At 51.8% G+C, this 19,649-nt stretch overlaps 8 protein-coding genes across 8 annotated transcripts; 4 read left to right on the top strand and 4 right to left on the bottom strand.

Annotated features, from left to right (window-relative positions):
* Positions 1-84: 84 nt before the first annotated feature.
* Positions 85-456, top strand: N0V89_008137 (uncharacterized protein; the record flags this gene model as incomplete). The annotated part of the gene is made up of 2 exons (XM_056216895.1): positions 85-286; positions 350-456. 2 exons carry the CDS (start codon positions 85-87, stop codon positions 454-456), a joined length of 309 nt encoding a protein of 102 aa, XP_056068451.1.
* Positions 457-832: 376 nt separating this feature from the next.
* Positions 833-2,034, top strand: N0V89_008138 (uncharacterized protein; the record flags this gene model as incomplete). The annotated part of the gene is made up of 2 exons (XM_056216896.1): positions 833-981; positions 1,233-2,034. 2 exons carry the CDS (start codon positions 833-835, stop codon positions 2,032-2,034), a joined length of 951 nt encoding a protein of 316 aa, XP_056068452.1.
* A 530-nt stretch (positions 2,035-2,564) lies between these two features.
* Positions 2,565-5,133, bottom strand: N0V89_008139 (uncharacterized protein; the record flags this gene model as incomplete). The annotated part of the gene is made up of 5 exons (XM_056216897.1): positions 2,565-3,198; positions 3,254-3,902; positions 3,957-4,049; positions 4,668-4,768; positions 4,823-5,133. The coding sequence occupies 5 exons, from the start codon at positions 5,131-5,133 to the stop codon at positions 2,565-2,567; spliced, it is 1,788 nt and encodes a 595-aa protein (XP_056068453.1).
* A 1,598-nt stretch (positions 5,134-6,731) lies between these two features.
* Positions 6,732-7,645, top strand: N0V89_008140 (uncharacterized protein; the record flags this gene model as incomplete). Its single annotated transcript, XM_056216898.1, has 4 exons — positions 6,732-6,734; positions 6,826-7,039; positions 7,146-7,387; positions 7,433-7,645. 4 exons carry the CDS (start codon positions 6,732-6,734, stop codon positions 7,643-7,645), a joined length of 672 nt encoding a protein of 223 aa, XP_056068454.1.
* A 711-nt stretch (positions 7,646-8,356) lies between these two features.
* N0V89_008141 (uncharacterized protein) lies at positions 8,357-10,030 on the top strand (the record flags this gene model as incomplete). The annotated part of the gene is made up of 2 exons (XM_056216899.1): positions 8,357-8,745; positions 8,803-10,030. The coding sequence occupies 2 exons, from the start codon at positions 8,357-8,359 to the stop codon at positions 10,028-10,030; spliced, it is 1,617 nt and encodes a 538-aa protein (XP_056068455.1).
* A 365-nt stretch (positions 10,031-10,395) lies between these two features.
* On the bottom strand, positions 10,396-11,604 carry N0V89_008142 (uncharacterized protein; the record flags this gene model as incomplete). Its single annotated transcript, XM_056216900.1, has 1 exon — positions 10,396-11,604. The coding sequence occupies one exon, from the start codon at positions 11,602-11,604 to the stop codon at positions 10,396-10,398; it is 1,209 nt and encodes a 402-aa protein (XP_056068456.1).
* A 394-nt stretch (positions 11,605-11,998) lies between these two features.
* Positions 11,999-13,631, bottom strand: N0V89_008143 (uncharacterized protein; the record flags this gene model as incomplete). The annotated part of the gene is made up of 2 exons (XM_056216901.1): positions 11,999-12,955; positions 13,005-13,631. The coding sequence occupies 2 exons, from the start codon at positions 13,629-13,631 to the stop codon at positions 11,999-12,001; spliced, it is 1,584 nt and encodes a 527-aa protein (XP_056068457.1).
* Positions 13,632-14,458: 827 nt separating this feature from the next.
* N0V89_008144 (uncharacterized protein) lies at positions 14,459-16,340 on the bottom strand (the record flags this gene model as incomplete). The annotated part of the gene is made up of 5 exons (XM_056216902.1): positions 14,459-15,046; positions 15,105-15,244; positions 15,295-15,455; positions 15,502-15,788; positions 15,834-16,340. 5 exons carry the CDS (start codon positions 16,338-16,340, stop codon positions 14,459-14,461), a joined length of 1,683 nt encoding a protein of 560 aa, XP_056068458.1.
* Between the last annotated feature and the right edge of the window lie 3,309 nt (positions 16,341-19,649).

Consider the following 19,649-nt stretch of genomic DNA (forward strand, 5'->3'; position numbering starts at 1 on the left):
CTACTACAATTCCCAAACAAAGACGGCACCCTACCAACTACACCATACTTCGCATTAATTCCTCCAACCGAACGACAACAAACCATGTCTTCCATCATCCAATCCCTCAGCGATCTAGCCAAGAGCCTCATCGAAGTTGTCTGGTCTCTCTTCACTACGGCGGGTGACCTTGTGCAAAAGACGGTCGAATTTGTGCTGCGCTTTTTCAGTGGCGCCATCAACCTTTTCATCGAGTTCTTCAAGGGGCTTGTTGATCTTGCTGGTGGTATTGTCCAGTTCGTGCTCGGTAAGGACTACTAATTCCATGTGCAAGACAACTAAGAGAGCGAGCACTAACCCATGTTCACAGGCAACGTCGCGATGCTCGCCATTCTTGGGCTCGCCTTCTTCGGATTCTTGCAGTACCAGCGCAAGCAGGGCAATACCGTCAAAGTTGGCAACAAGAAGTTGAACTAGGAAGCGCGCGACGTACAGAAAGATAACGGCGCGCCTTATGTATTGAGGGTTGCTTATGGCAAGAGGGACGGTGTCACGGCGCAATGGACTGGTGGCGATACGGGAATTGTCGCGTTCATGATACCCTTGACGACGCAACGACTCGGAATAATGGCTCTGTACGATGACGAACCTATGTAGTTTACGTGGACATGAAATTGAATCCTCACACAAATCCATTTCAAGATATCTGGTCGTGCATATCTGATGGATAAACGTTGGGATAGATTCTTGGTGTTGAGTCAACCAGTGACATCATTGGTCAGTTCTGCCCCACGACGCGGTAAGCCTCCATCGCCAAACAATCTCCCCGCACCGTAAACACACATCCGCCATCATGTCGAGTTCCTTCAACAAGTTTTTCGAGAAAGGCAAAGCCAAGGTCAAAGAATACGAGCAGAAATACAACAGCCAGCACTCATCGAACAATCAGCAAAGCTACCCCGGCCAGGCCCCTCCTCAAGGCTATCCAGGCCAACAGCCGCAGTACACGGGTGCTCCAACCCCTCAGTACACAGGCGCTCCAAATCCTCAATACACCGGCGCTCAGTATCCCCCTCAACAGTATCAGCCTCCGAACCAACAATGGGGCGCCCCCCAAAACCAATGGGGACCCCCTCAACAACAATGGGGACCTCCTCCCCCGCAACAGGGTTTCGGTGCACCACCAATCCCACAGCATAGCAAACCGCATTCGCCCGCGCCTCCCGCCGTACCCCAAAACCGCCCGATATCAGACCCACCTCCCCTCAAAACGTCCCATCCCCGTACACCGAGAAAGTGTACTGGAAGCCCTCCTTCGACGCCTCCACCCCAGTATCCCACAACTTCCGCCACGAACAAGGCGACCACGGCTGGGGCAACAACGAAAAACAAAACTACACCGACAATCCCGCGAACTCGTTCCACCACGATAACCGGCTGATCGTGCGCGGGCTCGTGCAGAACGGAAGCTACACCAGCGCGCGCCTTACATCGCACCAGACGCTCTCGCGGCCACGGGGCTATCTCACCGCAACGATACTGCCCCCGAGTGCGGAAGGCGTGTGGCCCGCATACTGGATGCTTCCGAAGGACCCCTTCCAGTGGCCGAACGACGGCGAAGTCGACATCTGCGAGAGCTGGCAGGGCGAGGGGAGCAACCACACGTGCTTGCATTGGGGCCATTACAACGCCGAGGATCACAACAAACATCAGGTCGTCGTCACGCCGTTGCACGATATCGCCTCGCGCCCGCACACGTATGGCTTCGCGTGGATAGAAGAGGAGGGGATACCGAATTGGAGGGGTCGCATGGTGTGGTATATCGATGGGAAGCCTGTCCAGAGGGCGAATATTCCGCAGGGCATCAGGAGGATGGAGGATTTCAGGATATTGCTTAATATTGCGATGGGTGGGACCGTGTGTCACGGGAAGCTGCCGAGAGATGGGTATTACGACATGGTTGTTAGCGAGATGAAGATGTGTGAAGAGCCGGTTGGCGGGTGGGATCAATTCGAGAGGGATTTCGGGTTTACGCCTGAGGGTCATCCTGTGTAGAGTGCGGGGTCGCATCTAAGGGACACCCTAAGCAGATTGTGGATGAGGTTGCAGCGATCTTGCCGTAATCGGTTGGCGAATGCAATTCGATCGCACATGTGAGGCTACGGTCTGGAAAGGCTTGATATGGAAATGCACCGCAGAAATGCAGGTCAAGATCGGTCATGTCCATCTGCATGATATGCACGCACACAAAGGAGCGGACTGGGGGCAAAGTCTAGGTTAGATTACGAATCACGAATAGACAAACAGTACGATGACGGTAGGTTCGTTCAATGCTTCGTATATCCAACCTCATAAAGTTGCTGTTAGACGTTAACCAAATCCACGCGGTGGCGTGGTTGCGCTCGAAGATCAATCCAGCAGAAACATTCAAACCAATCTATTCTCGCTCCTTGGGCCCAGTACTTGCTAGGTGCATTCCTGATCCTCTCAGATGTGACTTGAGCTGATGATCTGCTTCTTGAACACTGCTTGACGTGCATTACCGATTCCAAGGTGTTGTCCTCATGGTCGCGCATCTACGGGAGTTACTCGTCCTCAAGCGTAAGCCCTACCTCTTCCAGCAATTCTCGAAAGACACTTGGAACCTCTTCTTCCTCCGACAGATCCTCGTATCGCGCCGGCGGTGTTGCGGCGAGAAGACTGTAGTAAGAGCCATGGCCATGATGGTAATCCATGACACGCAGTTCTTCCAGTGAATAGTGTAGGAGAGGCAGTCGGCAAGTGATAGTTTGGTACTCTTCCCATCCATATGAATCGTTTGGTTCGACGTGCGGCCGGAAAGGCAAGCCGGGAGATGCGTGCCCAGGCTCTTCACGTTGATCGCCGCCTGCGTGTGCTGCGTACGCTTCTTGTACCATGTCTGCATGTTGATGTGCGCTTGTGCCTGCGCTCTCGCCTTCCTCGTAACCTTCGGTGACTTCTGGAGCATCGTCTACATGAGGGGAAGTGTGGTCGCCCATGAAGTTGATCGGAGCATCATTGGTATGTGAACGGGTGTCGAGCTGGAAGTTGAGAAACCACTCCTCCGCCCATCTTTCATGAAGGTCGGTCTGAAAAAGGAATGTCATCATCTTGTAGATGTCATATCGAGGTCTGACTTCTTCTAGCTCGATCACTTCATCCACGTTCCAAAACGTGTGCGAGTGTGGCAACAGCGTTCTTAAAAAGCCAGCATTCTGCGAACGGTAGATCGGGGTTTTTCAAGGCGTCGTACTTGACGTTGAAGACTATAGCGGGATAGTAGGAGAGCTGGTCTGATGGCTTCGGCCATCGTGAGCTTACTGAGAGCTCGTAATCGGTCCTGTTCGCAAAGTAGCCGACCATTGCAGGCAGAATGGATGGCAGATAATCTGCACCGGGTTGTGAAGGACCCCCGACTGGGATCGCTGAGAATAGCTCGTTAAAATCTTCGGTAAGGTCGTGCCACAACATCGGCTCTTTATTGGCGAAGCTGAGCATGTAGCAGAGAAATGCGACGCGCATCCGAGGCAGACGGAATTGGACCTCGAGCAGCTGTAATACGTCTAAATTGCGCGACTCATGCTTAAAGTTTTCACAGAGGCTGCTTCCAACTAGCGGCTCCCCGTACGCTGTGTAAATGACCCGCAAGTCGCCGTACTTCAGCGCACCATCGCGATCCGAGTAGAAGGTATCGACGTATACGCTCACCTCTTCCGCACGGACAGTGACCATGGTATTGCGTACCAAGGTCGTAGTGTACTCTTTGTGGATCGTTTTGCAGACGTGAGGGAGGCCTGTGAAATCACGATATTCACCGGGCTCCTGGTGGATGAGGCACACGCGACCGCCTTGGGGGTCATGCACAGGGGTGGTCGCATAGCTGTATATCATATTGCGAAGCTCTGCTCTGTCAATTAGCCCACAGACTTCTACGCGGAGACATAGCGCAAGCTTACCGGCCGGAAGGCGCAAGAAATGAAAGATAGCTTTGCGCTCCAGCTCTGGGCGAACGGGAAGCCCTTCAGACAGACCATTTGGCTGGGATGTGCCTGACATGTTGGCGCGTCTAGCTGAGGGTCGCGGACTGTTGGGCGTTGATTTGGATGAAGCAAGAGCGCGTGTTGAAGTGATTTACTGGGGAAGGTGCAGCCCGCCCGGGCGTGGTAAGTATCACGTGACCTACTGTCGGCCGGGGGCGCACAGTGCAGCTCAATCTCAACGCACAGCTACTCTCACTTGGAAGATTGGGCGCAGTGCCCGATACTCGGCTAGGGGATCAATGTCGTTATTGGCAAACACGTTCTCATAATGGCAATGAATAGGCGCTCTTCACTGCACAGGTCGCACGACAACATGGTTCGTCTCGCAATGCCCACGCATTGTTGATACAATTAGTCACTATAACACATCGCAAGTAACAGTATCATTGCTATACTCCAGGTTTAGAGCATCCAATTTGGCTCAGGGTGACCTCACTAGGTGCCAAGTTACCATTGGGTGAAGTGACCCAATTATGCATCATCGAGACAATCCGCATGCCCACCAACTCATCTCCTACCAGCCTTGGAGCATACGAAAGCTCCACGCTTGCACGCGACTGTTAGCGGACGCTTTCGACAGAATGAAAAGGCGGGGATCGTAAAAACGTACGCTGATACCGTCTCAACCCTTCAAGAAGCAGTAGTAGCTCCACACATCCCCCCTGGTGTCCGTCCAGCCGTGATTGGCGTCAATTGTGAGGGTATTGCGGCCAGTGCAGTCCTTGGATCTGGAACACTATCAGTCTATACGCTAAATCTCACTTCTTGTTGAGATGACTTACGGAAAGAAGAAGCAAAGCTCGCACTTGCCCCAGTCCTCAACGTCGACTTTGCCGACGTTGTGCCACATATAGAGGCATGTGCGGGTCTCCCATAGCTTCTCTTCCTGCCACTTGCCGTTGTTCCACCAGGCGAAAGCGCCACAGAGTGGGTGTTCATCGGTGGTGTTCTGCCTTGCGGAAATGGGAGCTGTTGAAAGACCTCGCTCGTCGCGGCTGGCGGAATCGGGTTTCCTCTGAGGTTCAGGCACGGCCGCACCGAGCACGGAGAGCAGGACGCTCATCATGGCCGCGAGGAAGATGGCAAATCGCATGTTGGAGAATGAGGTAGGAGGCACGAAGTATGAAATCTGTCGAGTGATGTAGATGGAAAGAGCAGAATCCAAGAACGGTGTGGAGAGAAGAGCAACTGCGAGGAGACAAACCTACCTTTATAATAATGAGAGATCCGGAATGAGCAATGATGAAAGTCCCGACATCGGTATGAGCGGTGAGTCTCCCAAACGTTCAGTCAAGCGGTCAAACGAGTAAGATTGCAAATAACACTTGGACGAATCTGGGGCTACCGTTCGCTGCGGATTGGTTGAGCAGTGTTCCCACTGCAAACGACCATCACTTCAACAGATTTCCGAAAATCAGGGCCAAATACCATTGTCGAAAGGAACAAATGACTGGAAATCACACGTGGGCTTGATGGCATTGCTCAACCTGAGCAAGCACCAAGTCAAGACGAGACACGCGAAAAAGCTCATTCTCGATGTCATATACTAGGAACACATGAAATTCTTTTTAAGACCTCGACTGTGATCTTCTCTTAGTCAAGACAAAAGCTCAAGGCGCCAACATTACTCAAGCTGTCGCAGGTATCTGACTTGTGACGGTGATTTTTGTCGTAGATGAACTCTATCGCGTAAGTTGGACCCGCAACGGCGCTGAGCTATTGCACTTTCCGTGGATACCGACTGTTTGTAAAAGACTTGGATCGACCGGAAGGTCAACAATCAGTCATCGATATGGTGGGACAACACGCACGCACAGAGTATAAACCAGTGAGGCAAACAAGTGAGGTCGAATTACGGAGTGTGCTCAATCTTGTTGGCTCACGCGAACGAATTGCAGTTCGATTCGAATATGCCCCTAGTCAATGTGTTCATGCGACGTCTTCCAAGGTTGCATGTTTTTTTTTTTTTTTTTTTTTGGAAATGTAGCAAAGCAAGCTGGAGCGCGTCCTGGTCACTTTGAAACATCTGAAAAGTTTCAAATCTAGGGTCGAACATGTTTCCTAATATCGATGATCAGTGAAGTATAACAGAGGAGGAATTTTGCTCACCAAACAGCTCTTGTGAATCTTGCGACGAATTTGTTCTTGCCTCATACGCGCCAAAGTAGGAAAGCGCAGTCGGAATCTTCCCAGTCATAGTCTTCTTACTGAACAAATCGCGCAAAGCTTCTCATCACATGTTATACGGTCAAGGGGACATTCGCGAGCGCCTTTCAGGTTTCGAATGGATCACACTCTCAAGTCTAGTCTTCGGATGGAAGACTAGGCGCGCAGATTGAGGAGCTCTTCACCGTGATTCTCCTGCGCACTTTGAAGACTCGAGATTATTTTCGTTAATTAGGCACATGTGACCGTGTTCCTTTTTTTTGCCAAGTATTTCGCGGAGGTTGACAAAAGCGTTAGGCATTGTTGAAAAAAAGGGGTTTGACCTTCTGACTCTGCGCACTGGACACTACTGCGCGCGAGATTCAACGTGGTCTCTACACTTGGACGCCGCGTTCCCTGATGCTAGGGCTACAGTGAAGTACTTAGATAAGCTACTACCACGGGTGTGCTATAAAACCACGCGGGAAGTCTGCTCCCCGAGACGCACACCCACTCCAGCTCCCACTGCATCCCGCTCCGTCAACCATGGTAAGTAACAATCATCATGATTGCTGATTCCACCCCGAGATAGCCTTTGATATTCAACCATACGTATGAATATCTGTTAACAGAACGCTAGGCAAAAATACTCACTTGGCTGTTAACCACGCTACTGGCAGCTTGCTTCTGGAAGCTATCAGTACAGCACCCTGTCAACGGCATACTTGGTCTTGACGTTGAGAGAAATTCGGAGGGCCTCTTGGAATCTGGTGCCGCATACAGGCAGTTCTCAGGACCAGCACAGAATTTTCCTGATGTCGGCACGTGGACTCGGTACGATTTCATGTGGAATCGTGAGTACCTTCATTTCAAATTACAACCATCTGCAGTGCTTTTAGCCTTGAGAAACGATGAGTGGGTATCTAAGTCAAACCACTCGCTGACCTTTGTTCCGTTCAGTCAACAAAGCCGCCCTCTCAGCCGGCGGAAACATCGAAACCGATGTCACCTACATCAAAGAAGCCATCGAAGACTGCGCCAATCAGTACCACGTCGACCGTAGACTTATCCTAGGAATAATGATGCAAGAATCTCGCGGCGATGTTGGCGTAATCACGACATACAGCGGCGGTCTTCCAACGGCAGGCTTGATGCAATGCAGCGGCTGTCCCGGTTTCCCAGGCCAACATGGGCTAAGTCAGGTATGTTATCCGTGCTACTTGGAATCCTGCACTGACCCTGAACAGGCGGACATCACCTCGATGGTTTGTGGAGGTGTGAAGCACTTCCGAGGAAACATGGACCACTTCGGCAATGAGTGGAGTGGAAAGACTGTCTTTCCGGCTCTACGCGAGTACAACAGTGGCAACGTCAATGAAGCCAACCTTAGCGATGGTCGCGGTGCTACAGCGTCTTACGTTTCTGACCTCGCTAATCGCGTTACTGGCTGGTCAAACTAGAGCAGTGAGGAATAGCAGGACTGTCGATTGAGATGGGGTCTACTCGGGTGGAAGCAGGTGCCGGTTGCACCTTCTTCAATCTTATTCAGTGCTCATAGCTTGCAGATGTTCTTAGAGACATCTAGGTTTGGAGTCAAACTTCGGTAGATGATATCCAAAGGACTTGAGAAGTCCATTGTTATTCGATGTTAAGGGATCTACCTTTCACGTTTCATTTGCCACACTGTGAGATTTCATGCAGCCTCTGCTTGCAACTGCGACATTCTTGCGCCCTCTGTACAAAGGTGCGTTCGTTACAGCGTATTACAGCAAACGTACTATTCGCCAACTCCTTCCCTTCCCGAAGACCTTGGCGTGTCAATTTCTTAGATAAGCGAGAGGCCGTGTTGTCGTTTTTTGCGTCTTTCACGTGCTCTGCATTCACCGGTCCACGCTTGGCATTCTCCGTCTCGTGACTAAGCAAAGCTCGCCCACGCCTTTTGCGCTCCCTTCGCGTCCATGACAAACATAGTCGCGACGGGAATATCTTGCGCACTTGATCGCCCACCAACACCGGACATAACTACGTCTGACTCACTGCCAGTCGGCACCCTTTGTGATTCCAGTTGAAGGATCTTAAACACAACAGAGAGCCGAGACACGCCTCGCGCAAGGTATTTCAAGTTCCACTCGCTGTCTATTGTAACCCTGTCTAACCCCAAAGATAGAAAGATGACTTCGTCACCCTCAACCTCCCCGAACGACTCGCTCTACGCCGACAACGAGTACGATATGGTCGATCGCGAAGCTATGGCTGAGGTCAAACTATTCTTCTCGGCCCTTACGCACGCCGAATCCCTTCAGTTCTGCTTGGGCATAGAAGACACCACCGACGCCCGCTTCTCCAAAATCCCTGCACTTGCCTACCTCACAACAGTTATCTGTTTCGACACCGAGGGCTGGAACGCCGATAGCTCCAAGCTCACCGAAGTAGGCTTCAACCGCTTTTCCGCTCAGTCGGCGCGTTCAGTGAAGCCTGGGCCGTGGGGCGAGAACATCCTGCACAATGCGAGCTTTTATCATGCGCGGATTGCGGAGAATTCGCATCTGGAAAGTCGGACGTAAGCAAGGAATATCGAATTGCACCCGGTACTTGGATGCTAACAGACTACGAGTAGCGGCACACAAGGCGATCCCACGAGCAACCGATTTGGTCGGACCCGCTTTCTGTCGATACAAGAAGCACGCATCGCGCTGGAAGAGTTCTTCGCCGTGCGTACCGCAGATGGCCAGGGCATCTGTCCGGTCGTCATCCTGGGTCATGCTCTCGGTGGAGATACGGTAAAATTGTGGAAGCTTCTCGGACTCGATCCTAACCGCCTGGGCAATGTCGTAAAGGAAGTGGATACACAGCAGATCGTACGCGACCTAGGCTACTGGAGGTCCCGAGATCAGGTGGGGTTGCAGCGAATCATCCATGAACTCGGGTTCGAGTATCGCGATGCGCATACCGCCTCCAATGATGCTGCCATGACGCTGATCGCAGCGGTCCTCCTTGTCTTGCCTAATAATGGTTATAGTGAAGAGAAAGGGGTTCAGGAAGTGGTTGATGGGATCGAGCGTCTCAGCCAGGGTGATGCATGGGACCACGGATCCGACAAATATTGCCAGCACTGTCACTCACGCGATCATTTCGCCGAGAATGGAGGACGATGTGGCGGGCGTTGTAAGGTGCCTGTTCACTGCGATCATTGTGCAGCCTTGGGACGCCGTCAGGCAGCTTCGAGCCACATGACTGAGGACTGCGTCTCTTTTGCATTAGAGAATGGCAATTCAAAGAAGGCGAAGGCCAACAGGGAGTCTAAGCGAGAAGCAGGGCGGGAGCGAAAGATACTGAAGAATGAGGAGCATGTCGTGGACAAAATCGTGCAGGAGCACGTGCCCAGAGGTACCACAGGTATCCATCAATCTTCGAAAGGTGGATGGGCTTCCCACAGGCGAAGAACTGCGACCCACATCCTGTGGAACCCAGCCAAACTGCTCCTTCCGCTTGCGAAGCACACTAACGCACACAAGTCTGAGTCTTCCCAGGCCGGAGATTCGACCTCTCAAATCAGCCTTGTCACCAATACCAAGTCCCCCGCTGGTAGCTCGCCCGAAATGAACGCCCCTTCTCCTGCCATTAGCGAAGGATTCGATCGTAGCCTTTCCCTTTGGCCACCTGCACAACATCCTGCTTCTAAAGATCAACCCCATCTGTATGACCGCAGAAGAGCAAACAAGCGCTCACCGTCCGGTCACAGTTCGAATCGCTTCGCCACCGCTAATACGTTCGAAGCGCTTGTGGGTATTGATAAAGAAGCTGATGACGAGGACGATCAGTTCATCTATAAAAGAGATGCTTAGATAATCTCGACCCTTGAAGATTATCATGAAGGGACTGAGGTAGCAAGGCGTGAGCATAGAAATCAAGAGGGGGACACGGGACTTGACTCCTGCCCGGGTGGGAATGTTTGGTTGCTTTTAGATTGCGCTCTTCGCTGTTGAATAGGGTCTGAATATGACTCAAATGATGAGACGCCTTTAGGGTTTGCTTTCAGGGGTGAAGCTTAATCTCCGTCGGCTGGGAAATGCCCACGAGCCAGGTGAACCTACAACTTGTTAATATGCTAATATAATCGCTACATTGAAGTAGCACACTTACCGCACTCACATAAGGAAAAAAGGAACCAACGGTCACCCTCATACTGACATAATCTACTCGAATTACGTTACGCATTCATTATACTCTCCATCCAAGGATACACAAATGAGTTGGCCTCCGGATACCCCATATGCGCCCTCCCCTGCACCATCCTCAACTCCTTCGGAGTCCCATACTCACTCAATAACACACTATCCTCCATCGGCATACACCCATCTAACACCCCATTAATTAGCAACAGCCTACAACTCTTCATACCATCCCCCACAACCGCAACCCCCTCCCCTTTCCCACTAACAAGACTAAACTCATCCTGACACCTCTCCAACATCTCTTTCCAATCGGCGTATCCGTATTTGCCAACGTACGCCCTCTCAAGCCCGAACGGATACTCATGCCTATGCACCTGCTCCAGCCACTCCCTCCCAATATAATGATGCGTCCCGGCCCCATGACCAATCGCGCCCTTCAACATCTCCCTATGTGTATGCGCCAATCTGATCGCATAATACCCTCCCGCCGACAAACCCCATGCCACCACCTTTGTCTCATCCAGTTCCTGTTCATCTCTAATCCAATCCAGTATCGAAGAGAACAGCCGGTCAGGTGATAGCGGATCCCGTCTATTGGCAGGACAATCTACCGTTGTACCGGGGATGTCGCAGATGACGGTTGCCCAACCGCGAGATAGATGCTCTGTGGTGCGCTCCGTGTTGTCGGGGCGGTGGCCGTCGAGGCCTGTGATCAGCAGTACGGTAGGGAACGGGCCTTTCCCGGGAGGTTTGCGGATATAGAGGGGGATTTTATCGCCGTCGTTGTTAGAAGCGTATTTGTGGGCAATGATTGTTTCGGTGACGGGGACATCCCATAACGCAGCGCCACGAAGGTAGGCCGTTTTTTGTTCTTCGAAGGCGGTTTTCTTCAATTCTGTATCGATGTATGGAAATCTGGACAGTCTGTATACGGCATTTGCCCTCAAGTACATCTTCTTTGCCTGCTCTTTATCCGAGGATTCTAGGTCCTGGGCTTGCTTTGCAAGGGACCGGGCGGTGGGAAGGAAGGAGGAGGTGTACTTGTCTGAGAACGGATCATTGATATCCTTCGATATGAGATGGCTGAAAATTGGTTCGAAGTCCTCGAATTTGCCGTCATGGAAGGGGTATACGCCTAGTTTGCAGGGAAACATCCATCGCATCTCCCATAATTTCTTGATGCTGCCTTCGTGGCCGTAGTCCTTGAGGAAGAGGTCGCCGAGGATCCAGTTTCCGTTCGGCATGGTGATGCGTGTTGCTGCTCTATGCTGTAGGCAAGAATGAAGGGTGATATATCAGGAATGTATAACAATCGATCACTTCAGCGTACTTCTGGTGTCTACTTAGAAATCGAGCACGCAGTGACGATGGCGAGCCTGTGCCTATATTGTTAATGGGATATAGATAGGACATGCGACATTATACATGCGATGCAACATCAGCCACATTCGGGGCGCTTGCGGGGCCGAACCTTGGGAATGCGGGTCATCCCGTGGTGGTCCGGTCGGCACCCCTCAGTATGGACCCTGACAGGGTGACACCACGTGGTATCGAGGGGTCAACCACGGGATAGCCTTCTAACGTGAAAAAGCGTGCGGAAAGATCGTGAGCTGTTGTGAGAATAATTGGGTATCAAAATCAAGCCAACTCATCCTCGTCCTCCCCTCCCCTCTTTTCCACGTACTTTCTCAGCACACCAGCCAACTTCGCTCTTCCATCCTTGCTCTCAAAGACCTGCGCATGATCGCAAGTCGGCCACCAAATCGTCTCCAAGCCTTCGCCTCGCGTCTCCTTGTCTTTCCAGCCGCCGTCCTCGCTCTTCAAGTCCACCCCGGCAAGATACCTGCCTACGGTTTCCGTATCGACAATGAGATCTCTACCACCCAGCGAAACTGTAACGTCCCGCCCTCTAAGCTCGTCCTTCCACAAGATATTTTGCGCCCAGAAGAAGTGTCGCGCAAGCGTGTGGCTGACCATCATGTCCGTACTCGCGAAGTAATATAGTTGATGCTCATTTGCGCGCCGCGGTCTTCGAGCCGTGAAATTGTAGCAGACGTCCGGGAGATGCAGAAGGAATGTTACTGGATCGACAAACAGCATCGGCCCTATCTTATCTTTCGTCCTTGAGTCCTGCAACAAATGCGTGGTGATTACGCTTCCGTACGAATGGCTCGCCAAGACCACTTTATCGAAGCCGTGGCGCGCTAGGATGAGGTCGATTTGCCGACATATCTCGTCACGGTCGATGATGCCGCCTGTAATGCGGAAGCTGATGGGCATAAGCTCGATGGCTATGATTCCGATTTCTCCGTCTGAGGGACCAAGCGGGTCATGCTTGTTTATTTCGGCAAGGAACTGCGAGTAGGGGAAAAGGCCGATGCCAATGCCGTGAATGAAGAGGATGGGGAGGCGGGTCTTGGAGGTATGCGGCCGATACCAGTAGGACAAATCCGGCGAAGGGGAGATCTGGCGGGTGAACAGAGAGGCAACGCGCGGAGGGAAGATGGACAGCGCTTTCTTGGCATGGGTTCGATAGAGTAGGAAGCCGCTGAAGCGGAGGTACGCAGCGGTGAGGGTGTCTACTAGCATTACAATCTAGTCTTGTTAGCAGAGCTCGATATTCAGATCACGGTAGCGAACATACCAAATACCACACCACCGGCCGATGTAGCATCTTGACCTCGTCCACCGTCAAACGCAGGCTCTTTGCGGGCCCTCTCCCGGGTTCAATACGCCTTCCAAGAAGCGTCTGCATTCCATCTGCATACTCGTCCAGCTCCCGCTCCTCCTCCGCCTTCCTGCTGACCTCGTCGTCTACCTCGAACCCCTCCTGCTCGCCCTCCGCAGGTTCGGTCCTAACCTTCTTCTGCGCCTTCTCATCTCCTTTATACAGCAACGCCCACTTGAAAAACTCCCTCACATTCTCGCGCCTAATCTCATAGCTTCTTGCGCCCAGAAACCACCGCGATACGTATCCCTCAGGCTCCGGAATATTCTCCCAGCATTTCCAAAACAGCTCCTTACGCTCATCCTGACCGAGAGGCGGCGGATGCGGGGCTTCGACCTGCAGAGCGCGCTTGCGAGGTATGAATACGAGGACCCAGAAAGCGGTTTCGATGATGGCCCAAGCAAGCAGGAAGCGCGTGAACCCGGTCTGAGGGTGCTCGGCGATGCTGAAGCTGCAGAAGAAGATACTGAGCGGCAGGACAAGCCGGAGCAGGAGGATGCATATGCGAATGAAGAAGTACGCGGGGATGCTCGTTCCGATCATGGTGGCGGCGGTCGGCGGGGTTGTTGACTGGAAAACAGGCGGTCGGCAAGAGCGAGCGCGCTCTTCGTAGATTGCAATGAGTACGTGTATGGAAGCCTGATTCAGCCGTGCTCCATCACGTTCCTCAATAAACGCCGTGTGTCGAGGGTCGGCGAGGCCATGCTGTGCCTGGTGCGGTAAGCCTAACGGCGCGCGTCATGATCCCAGTTTCACAGCGCAGCAAATGCTGAGTCAGGGGCGTGCAGCCCCCAAAGTCTCAATTGTCGTGATCAGCGACATCATCGTCATCGTATTCTCGACACCAACAAATCTACCACAAATATAGAGGTCATATCAGGACCACTTGATCTGGAAGAAGCGCAGGTTACTATGATGCCAAATGCTCTTGCGGCGCCCCATGACGAAGATCGTGCGAAGCGCGGCACTACAATGACACCCATGGGAAAGTGCAAAACACCATGCTCCCCATCGCCAACTGCAATGCACGAATCACCAGCGTAGGGCTCGGTATTCTTCACGAAACCCGTTCTCCCGCCAGTCTGGCCATCGCGATACTGGCTGGCTCTCCCAACCGCCATCCGCGGACACGGCTTCGCTTCCCACTTCGCACCCCTGCTGTACGTCAACATTACCAGGAACCGAGAGCTGAGCCCGAACTTGTAAATTGTTGCTTTGATTAGGGTATAGTACATAAGTAAAGTCGTTCCTCGTGCTGTATATTACAAGCCTCACGTTTTGCCTACTCCCTTGCGTCTATTTCCCTCGTTACTCCCATGTGCTGTTCTTTCCATCATCTTCACCCCTACTGCCTCTCGAGTTCATTGCTCTTAGTGGCCATCCATCTGATGACCAGCATTCTTCTCATTGATTCCAACACCGTTCTCCAAGTCCTCTACAGCGCGATGTTTCTTGCCGGCTCCGAACCAGCCCGTCTTGAGCCACTTGGCCTTGTTGCCCTCCCTGGACTGCTGTCTCTTGGCCCTCGGATAGTTAATAGGTGATTCTGGACCCTCGAAAATCGCAACATCGTATACAAGGCACCCGAACAAACCGCCAAAGATAGCAGCCGCCCACGCCTCTGCCCACCAACCTTGGACCCACATATCGCCGCCATAGCCGACAACGTTGGGAACGAATCGAGTAGCAAGATCTTTGGCGGGGTTGGTCTGAGGACCAGTGTTGTAGCCCAAGCACGATGCCATGGCGAACCCGATGAGCGCGATGATGAAGGCGTGCATGCCAGCTCCAGGAGGCGAGTTGGTATCGTCGCCCATAGCCATAACGGTACCGCTCATCACGGCAGCCGACGTAAAGTCTGTCCAGAAGGCTGTCTGGGGAGTAGCAAAGGACGCGGGCAGCGTGAAGAAGGCTGTGCCGCTTCCGTCGCTTGTTGACGTCTTCTCGGGGTCAAAATTCTAGTAGAAGAACCTTCCGTTAGCGGGATTGCCGCAATCACTTCATGGGACCACTTACCATGATCGCGTCGTGGTAGATGCCATAGGCGATCCATACTGCGCAGATGGCTCCAAGAATCTGGGCGCAGATATAGATGAAAGCTTTACGAGCTGGAAAGCCACGGAAGACCGAGAGGTTGATCGAGACCATGGGGTTACCTGAGCAAGATGAGCATGTTTCTCGATGCGCAAGAGCGGGAAATACTGACAGTGGGCACCAGAGATACCGCCAGCAATGTACACAGCCATCATAGTTCCTATACCCCACATGGCCGCTGACTGAGCGAAGGAGCCGGCTTTGCCCTCTGATGTCTTCATTTGCAGATTGGCGCATACACCCATGAGCACCGAGACCAGTGTACCGAGCCATCTGAGAGGATCAAAAAAGGTTTCGATGCGTAGTTGAGAAGACTTACTCTGCCAAAGGCTCCCTCAATTTACGTCGAATGCCAAACCAAAAGTTTGGCTGAGATCCGTGTTTGTCTTCGGCCGTTTGGTTGCCCTCGGCCTCTTCATCATCGTTCAGCGTCTGCTCGCTGTCGTGACGACCGTTCGCATCAGCGACCTGCTCAATCCAATTTGTATTGCCATGTTCGTCTTCATCCTCGGGATCCCGACCATAACCAGCTGGTCCACCGGCCGCCTCACCGAGCGGACGGCCGCGGACAGGCGAGCCGTGATGACCTGCTGGGCCTCCTCCAACCTGTATACGTGAGCTTCGGCATGACAGCTGTGAGTGGAGACATACCTGACCCTCGGGCTTGCCACTCTCGGTCCCTTGGTCGGTCCGGGATCCTTTTATGGCCTGTTTGGGCTTCTTCACGTTGTCGCGCTTCCTCCAGCGTCCGCCTCGCTTCTGCCTTGGAAATGGCTTTCCCAGACCGATAATGGCAGAAGGACGTCTACCGTAGTCGCCGAAACCCTCATCAGAGTCGTAGTCATCAGAGTCCTGTTCATCGTAGGGACTGGGACCAGCTAAAGAGTAGTCCGGCTTAGGCCGCTGGCTATTTTGAGTTGTACCATTGCTACCTGCCTGCTTAGTATTACCCAACTTCGAACGAACGGAGTTGAATCGGTTCATGAGGCTCGCTTTGGACTTCTGGCGATTGATCCTGTCTTGGTTTCCTTGAATTGGCTTCAGCGAATAGTTCCGGAAGGGAGAGCGCTCGTATCGAGCATACGTCTCGTCAACGTTTGTGTTCCTTGTTGGGTTCGTGCCATCATCTCTAGAATGAAACAGATGTTCGGTGGACATGACAAGGTCCGCGATATCAGAGTCACAAAGGGAAAACGACTCACGAAAGTGGTGTTGTAAAGAGCTGGAAGGATTTGGTCCTGTCTATGCAGTGAAGATAGGAAGAATGTCTCAGGTACGAATCGTCTTTATGAAGAGTAGCATGCCTTCCAGGTCTCCAGGACGGTCACCGCAATGATATCATCCTGCCAACTGGCTGGCTAGAGAAACATCAAAGACAGAATTGCAGTACACTCAACCATCCCGCGGAGCCAACGTTTGGCCCCTTCCACTCGACATCAGCGCTTCCAGATGCCTGGCTCTATTCGATAATTGCCTTTTGATAAGACTTAAATGGAGACTTCGCTCAAGACAGCAACGGCGTTGCGCGTCCGCCAAGAACGTCTTGATCATTGAAGGTCCGATCGTCACTTCGATATTCGATCATCCGCGAGTGCTGATTCCCATTCTGGACACATGGAATTCTATTCGCACTCGCACACCATGCATCGGTAATAACAGGGGAACAAGCCAGGATGTAGCCAAGTTCCAATCCTTGGTGTTGCGGCGTGTCGCCATACAGGCTAGACTTCGCTTGCGGTTGAGGCTGCTGATCTCCCGGGGTAGCTTGCTCGTTCCTGGCCGCCGTTAACGTGGTGTTTCAGAAATTTCAATGCCAGCATCCCACACCGTTCGTCGAATAAGTCGGGACCTTGTCTTAACTGCCGTAGCGAACCTGCCAGGTTGGCCAATCGGTTGCCTTTCAGTACGTCTCGGACAACTCCCGATTCGCCCTGCACAGGACTCACCCTGAGCTTGGGCATCAAGTACCGACCGCTAACGGCAGTCGGACGCGCCGTTTTGGCATCCATGGGGCATGGAATTGTCACAGATCTCACCACAGTGACGTTATTATGCAGGAGCAGCGCGATGATGAACGGTGAGCTGTACATTGAAATTGTACAGGCTTTCAAAAAGCCGTAATTATGAGTCCGCGACAAGAGGATCAAAACAGGCGATAGGTCCGTCCTGTTGGCCGAGTCGGTAGACACAATTGATACGTTATGAGGCGCGTAAAGCCTATCACCCGCAGAGGCTACATCGATGACTGCAAGGAGGAAGCGAAGACTGTGCGAAGGCGATATGAAATGTGAGCACTACGCGGCCGTTTGGGACAAATGTGAAACGGAGAAATTGGTGGAAGGAGCATACCGTTACCTGCTATCAAGCGCGCGTGCTTGACTGGGCGACTACTTCCTGCACTCCTATTTGCGCAGGCGCCTCTAAAAAGCTGATGTACAGCATTTATCATCGACAACCTGCCAGCGAACCGACAACATAACTCGAAACCTAGCTGTAGGCTGCACACACCAACCCAAAAGTTTTTTTTTCTGAACTAAGATGACTCTATCTCCACGATCTAGGTTTCTTGGGCCGCTTGTATCTTCATCCAGCAGCCAGGCCACTTGGACACGATTATTTACTGTAGTCGCTGGCAACCAGACGCTCTGGTGGCATGAGCTCTTCAACGGAAGCTGATATGTCTCGCTGGCTACTTCGCTTGCTCATGCACTCCTCTGGCTACTACATCATCAACACATAGACTACAGCTCAAAGAACTGATTATGAGATTTTCTCATGTTTCAGTACAGCTAATCCTCAAGTTCTCACGTATCTCGCATAAAGCTTAGATACTGTATGGAAGTTAGACTCGAAGGGATAGGGAGTAAACTGCTGATTCCGCGTTGAGGCTAACGACATACATAGTGCCACATCCACGGAGACTAGAATGGTCATGGTGACTGTTCAGCATATGGTGCAGTCGAACAGGAAGTTGGTGTATCTCGATGCTGATGATGGTGACGATGATGAGGTCGTTCCAGCTTGATGATTTTGGGGGGTACAGGTACGTGGCATTGTCTAGCGGAGGCAAGAAGAACCGAAGCTGTGAGTTTAGTTAACTCTAGCCGAAGAAAAGGATGGCGTCAGGTAAGCAAGTCAACTGGATCAGCCAATCTCGTACTGTTCCTACAAAGATGGATCGCAAATCAGGGCTAGTGCAATAGTTCAGTTCACTTTGCGCGGCTTCATAAGTACCTTCCCTCATCGTGTACGTGACTTCAGTGCGGTCGAATCTTTCTTATGTTGCTGCAACTGGTGTGCGCGTCCTTTACGAAGACTTTCTGGCAGCTTATCCTATTGCTGAAAATTTATCCTTCCGACGCAGCTGTGCGCTGCTTGGGTACGCACGACTTCCCAGGCAGTGGAAGCTCGAAGACTGTAAGTGAACTGCCATCATCCAGAGTAACATCTTCGAACCAGTGCCGGTGATCTTCTCCCTTGTAAGCACCTCCGCGAGTCCTACTGGTACATGCTGAACCTCTCACAGCGAAGGGCTTCTTGCAATCAGCGTCAACGTGAACATGATGATAAAACGTTACGGCGGCAAGCACATCTAGTAGCTAATGTTGGAGCGAATAAAGGTCTTTTCAAAGGTACATCCTGATCCACTATAGCCGCCCGCCTCACTTTGCACGCTCTTGCCAATGTTGCGATTCGCATTTCTGGACCCTCGTGATCTGTCATGATTTTGTCATCTTGGTTACAAAACTTAGTATATTCATGCTGAATCTATGGTTTATCCTGCAGAGGCAGTTCATACTTTCTCGTATTCGATCTATATTTCAGTTAGACAGAAACCTCAGATGCAGCGTCATGTAATATGTCCATGATTTTTTGTTACTATCAGAGATATCCTGCAGTATTCATTCTCTAACACCTATCACTGCATTTTCGACGATTTCTTACATATCGAAATTAGAAACTTGGTTGGAAAGCTACCTTTGAAGGTGTTTGTTCCCGTTCATGTCTTCACAAGCCTTCTTCATATCAATTCCAAGAGATCCAGTACGGTGGCATATAGAAACGGAGAATAGCCAGTGGCGATGCCACTACTCATTATGGTCTGCAGCTTCACGACTATGATAGAAATCGTGTCTTGTTCATGATGGTTTACTGACCTGTACGCTGTGGTCCATTTTGGATAGTGCTTTGGGCAAAACTTGTATTGGATTGCAAGACATGATAGTATCGCTGTCTGATACGAGTCTATGCCGGCTCACTGATGCCTGTGATATCGCACAGCTAAGTCTAGGCCTTCTGCTCATGGCAACTGCAAATCACCTTCTAGTTGAAGGAAGTAATGTATAAGGCAGTTCCATCAAGCTGCAATATTTGTCACTGGAGAAGCGCGGGAATACCACGCAGAGGTGCTGAGGAATCAGCTGGACCAATCTTGCATGCGTCTGTTATCACCGCGTATGGGCTTGA

This window comes from Didymosphaeria variabile (assembly GCF_027946475.1).
Source record: "Didymosphaeria variabile strain IMI 356815 chromosome Unknown scaffold_6, whole genome shotgun sequence".
Lineage (NCBI taxonomy): Eukaryota > Fungi > Ascomycota > Dothideomycetes > Pleosporales > Didymosphaeriaceae > Didymosphaeria > Didymosphaeria variabile.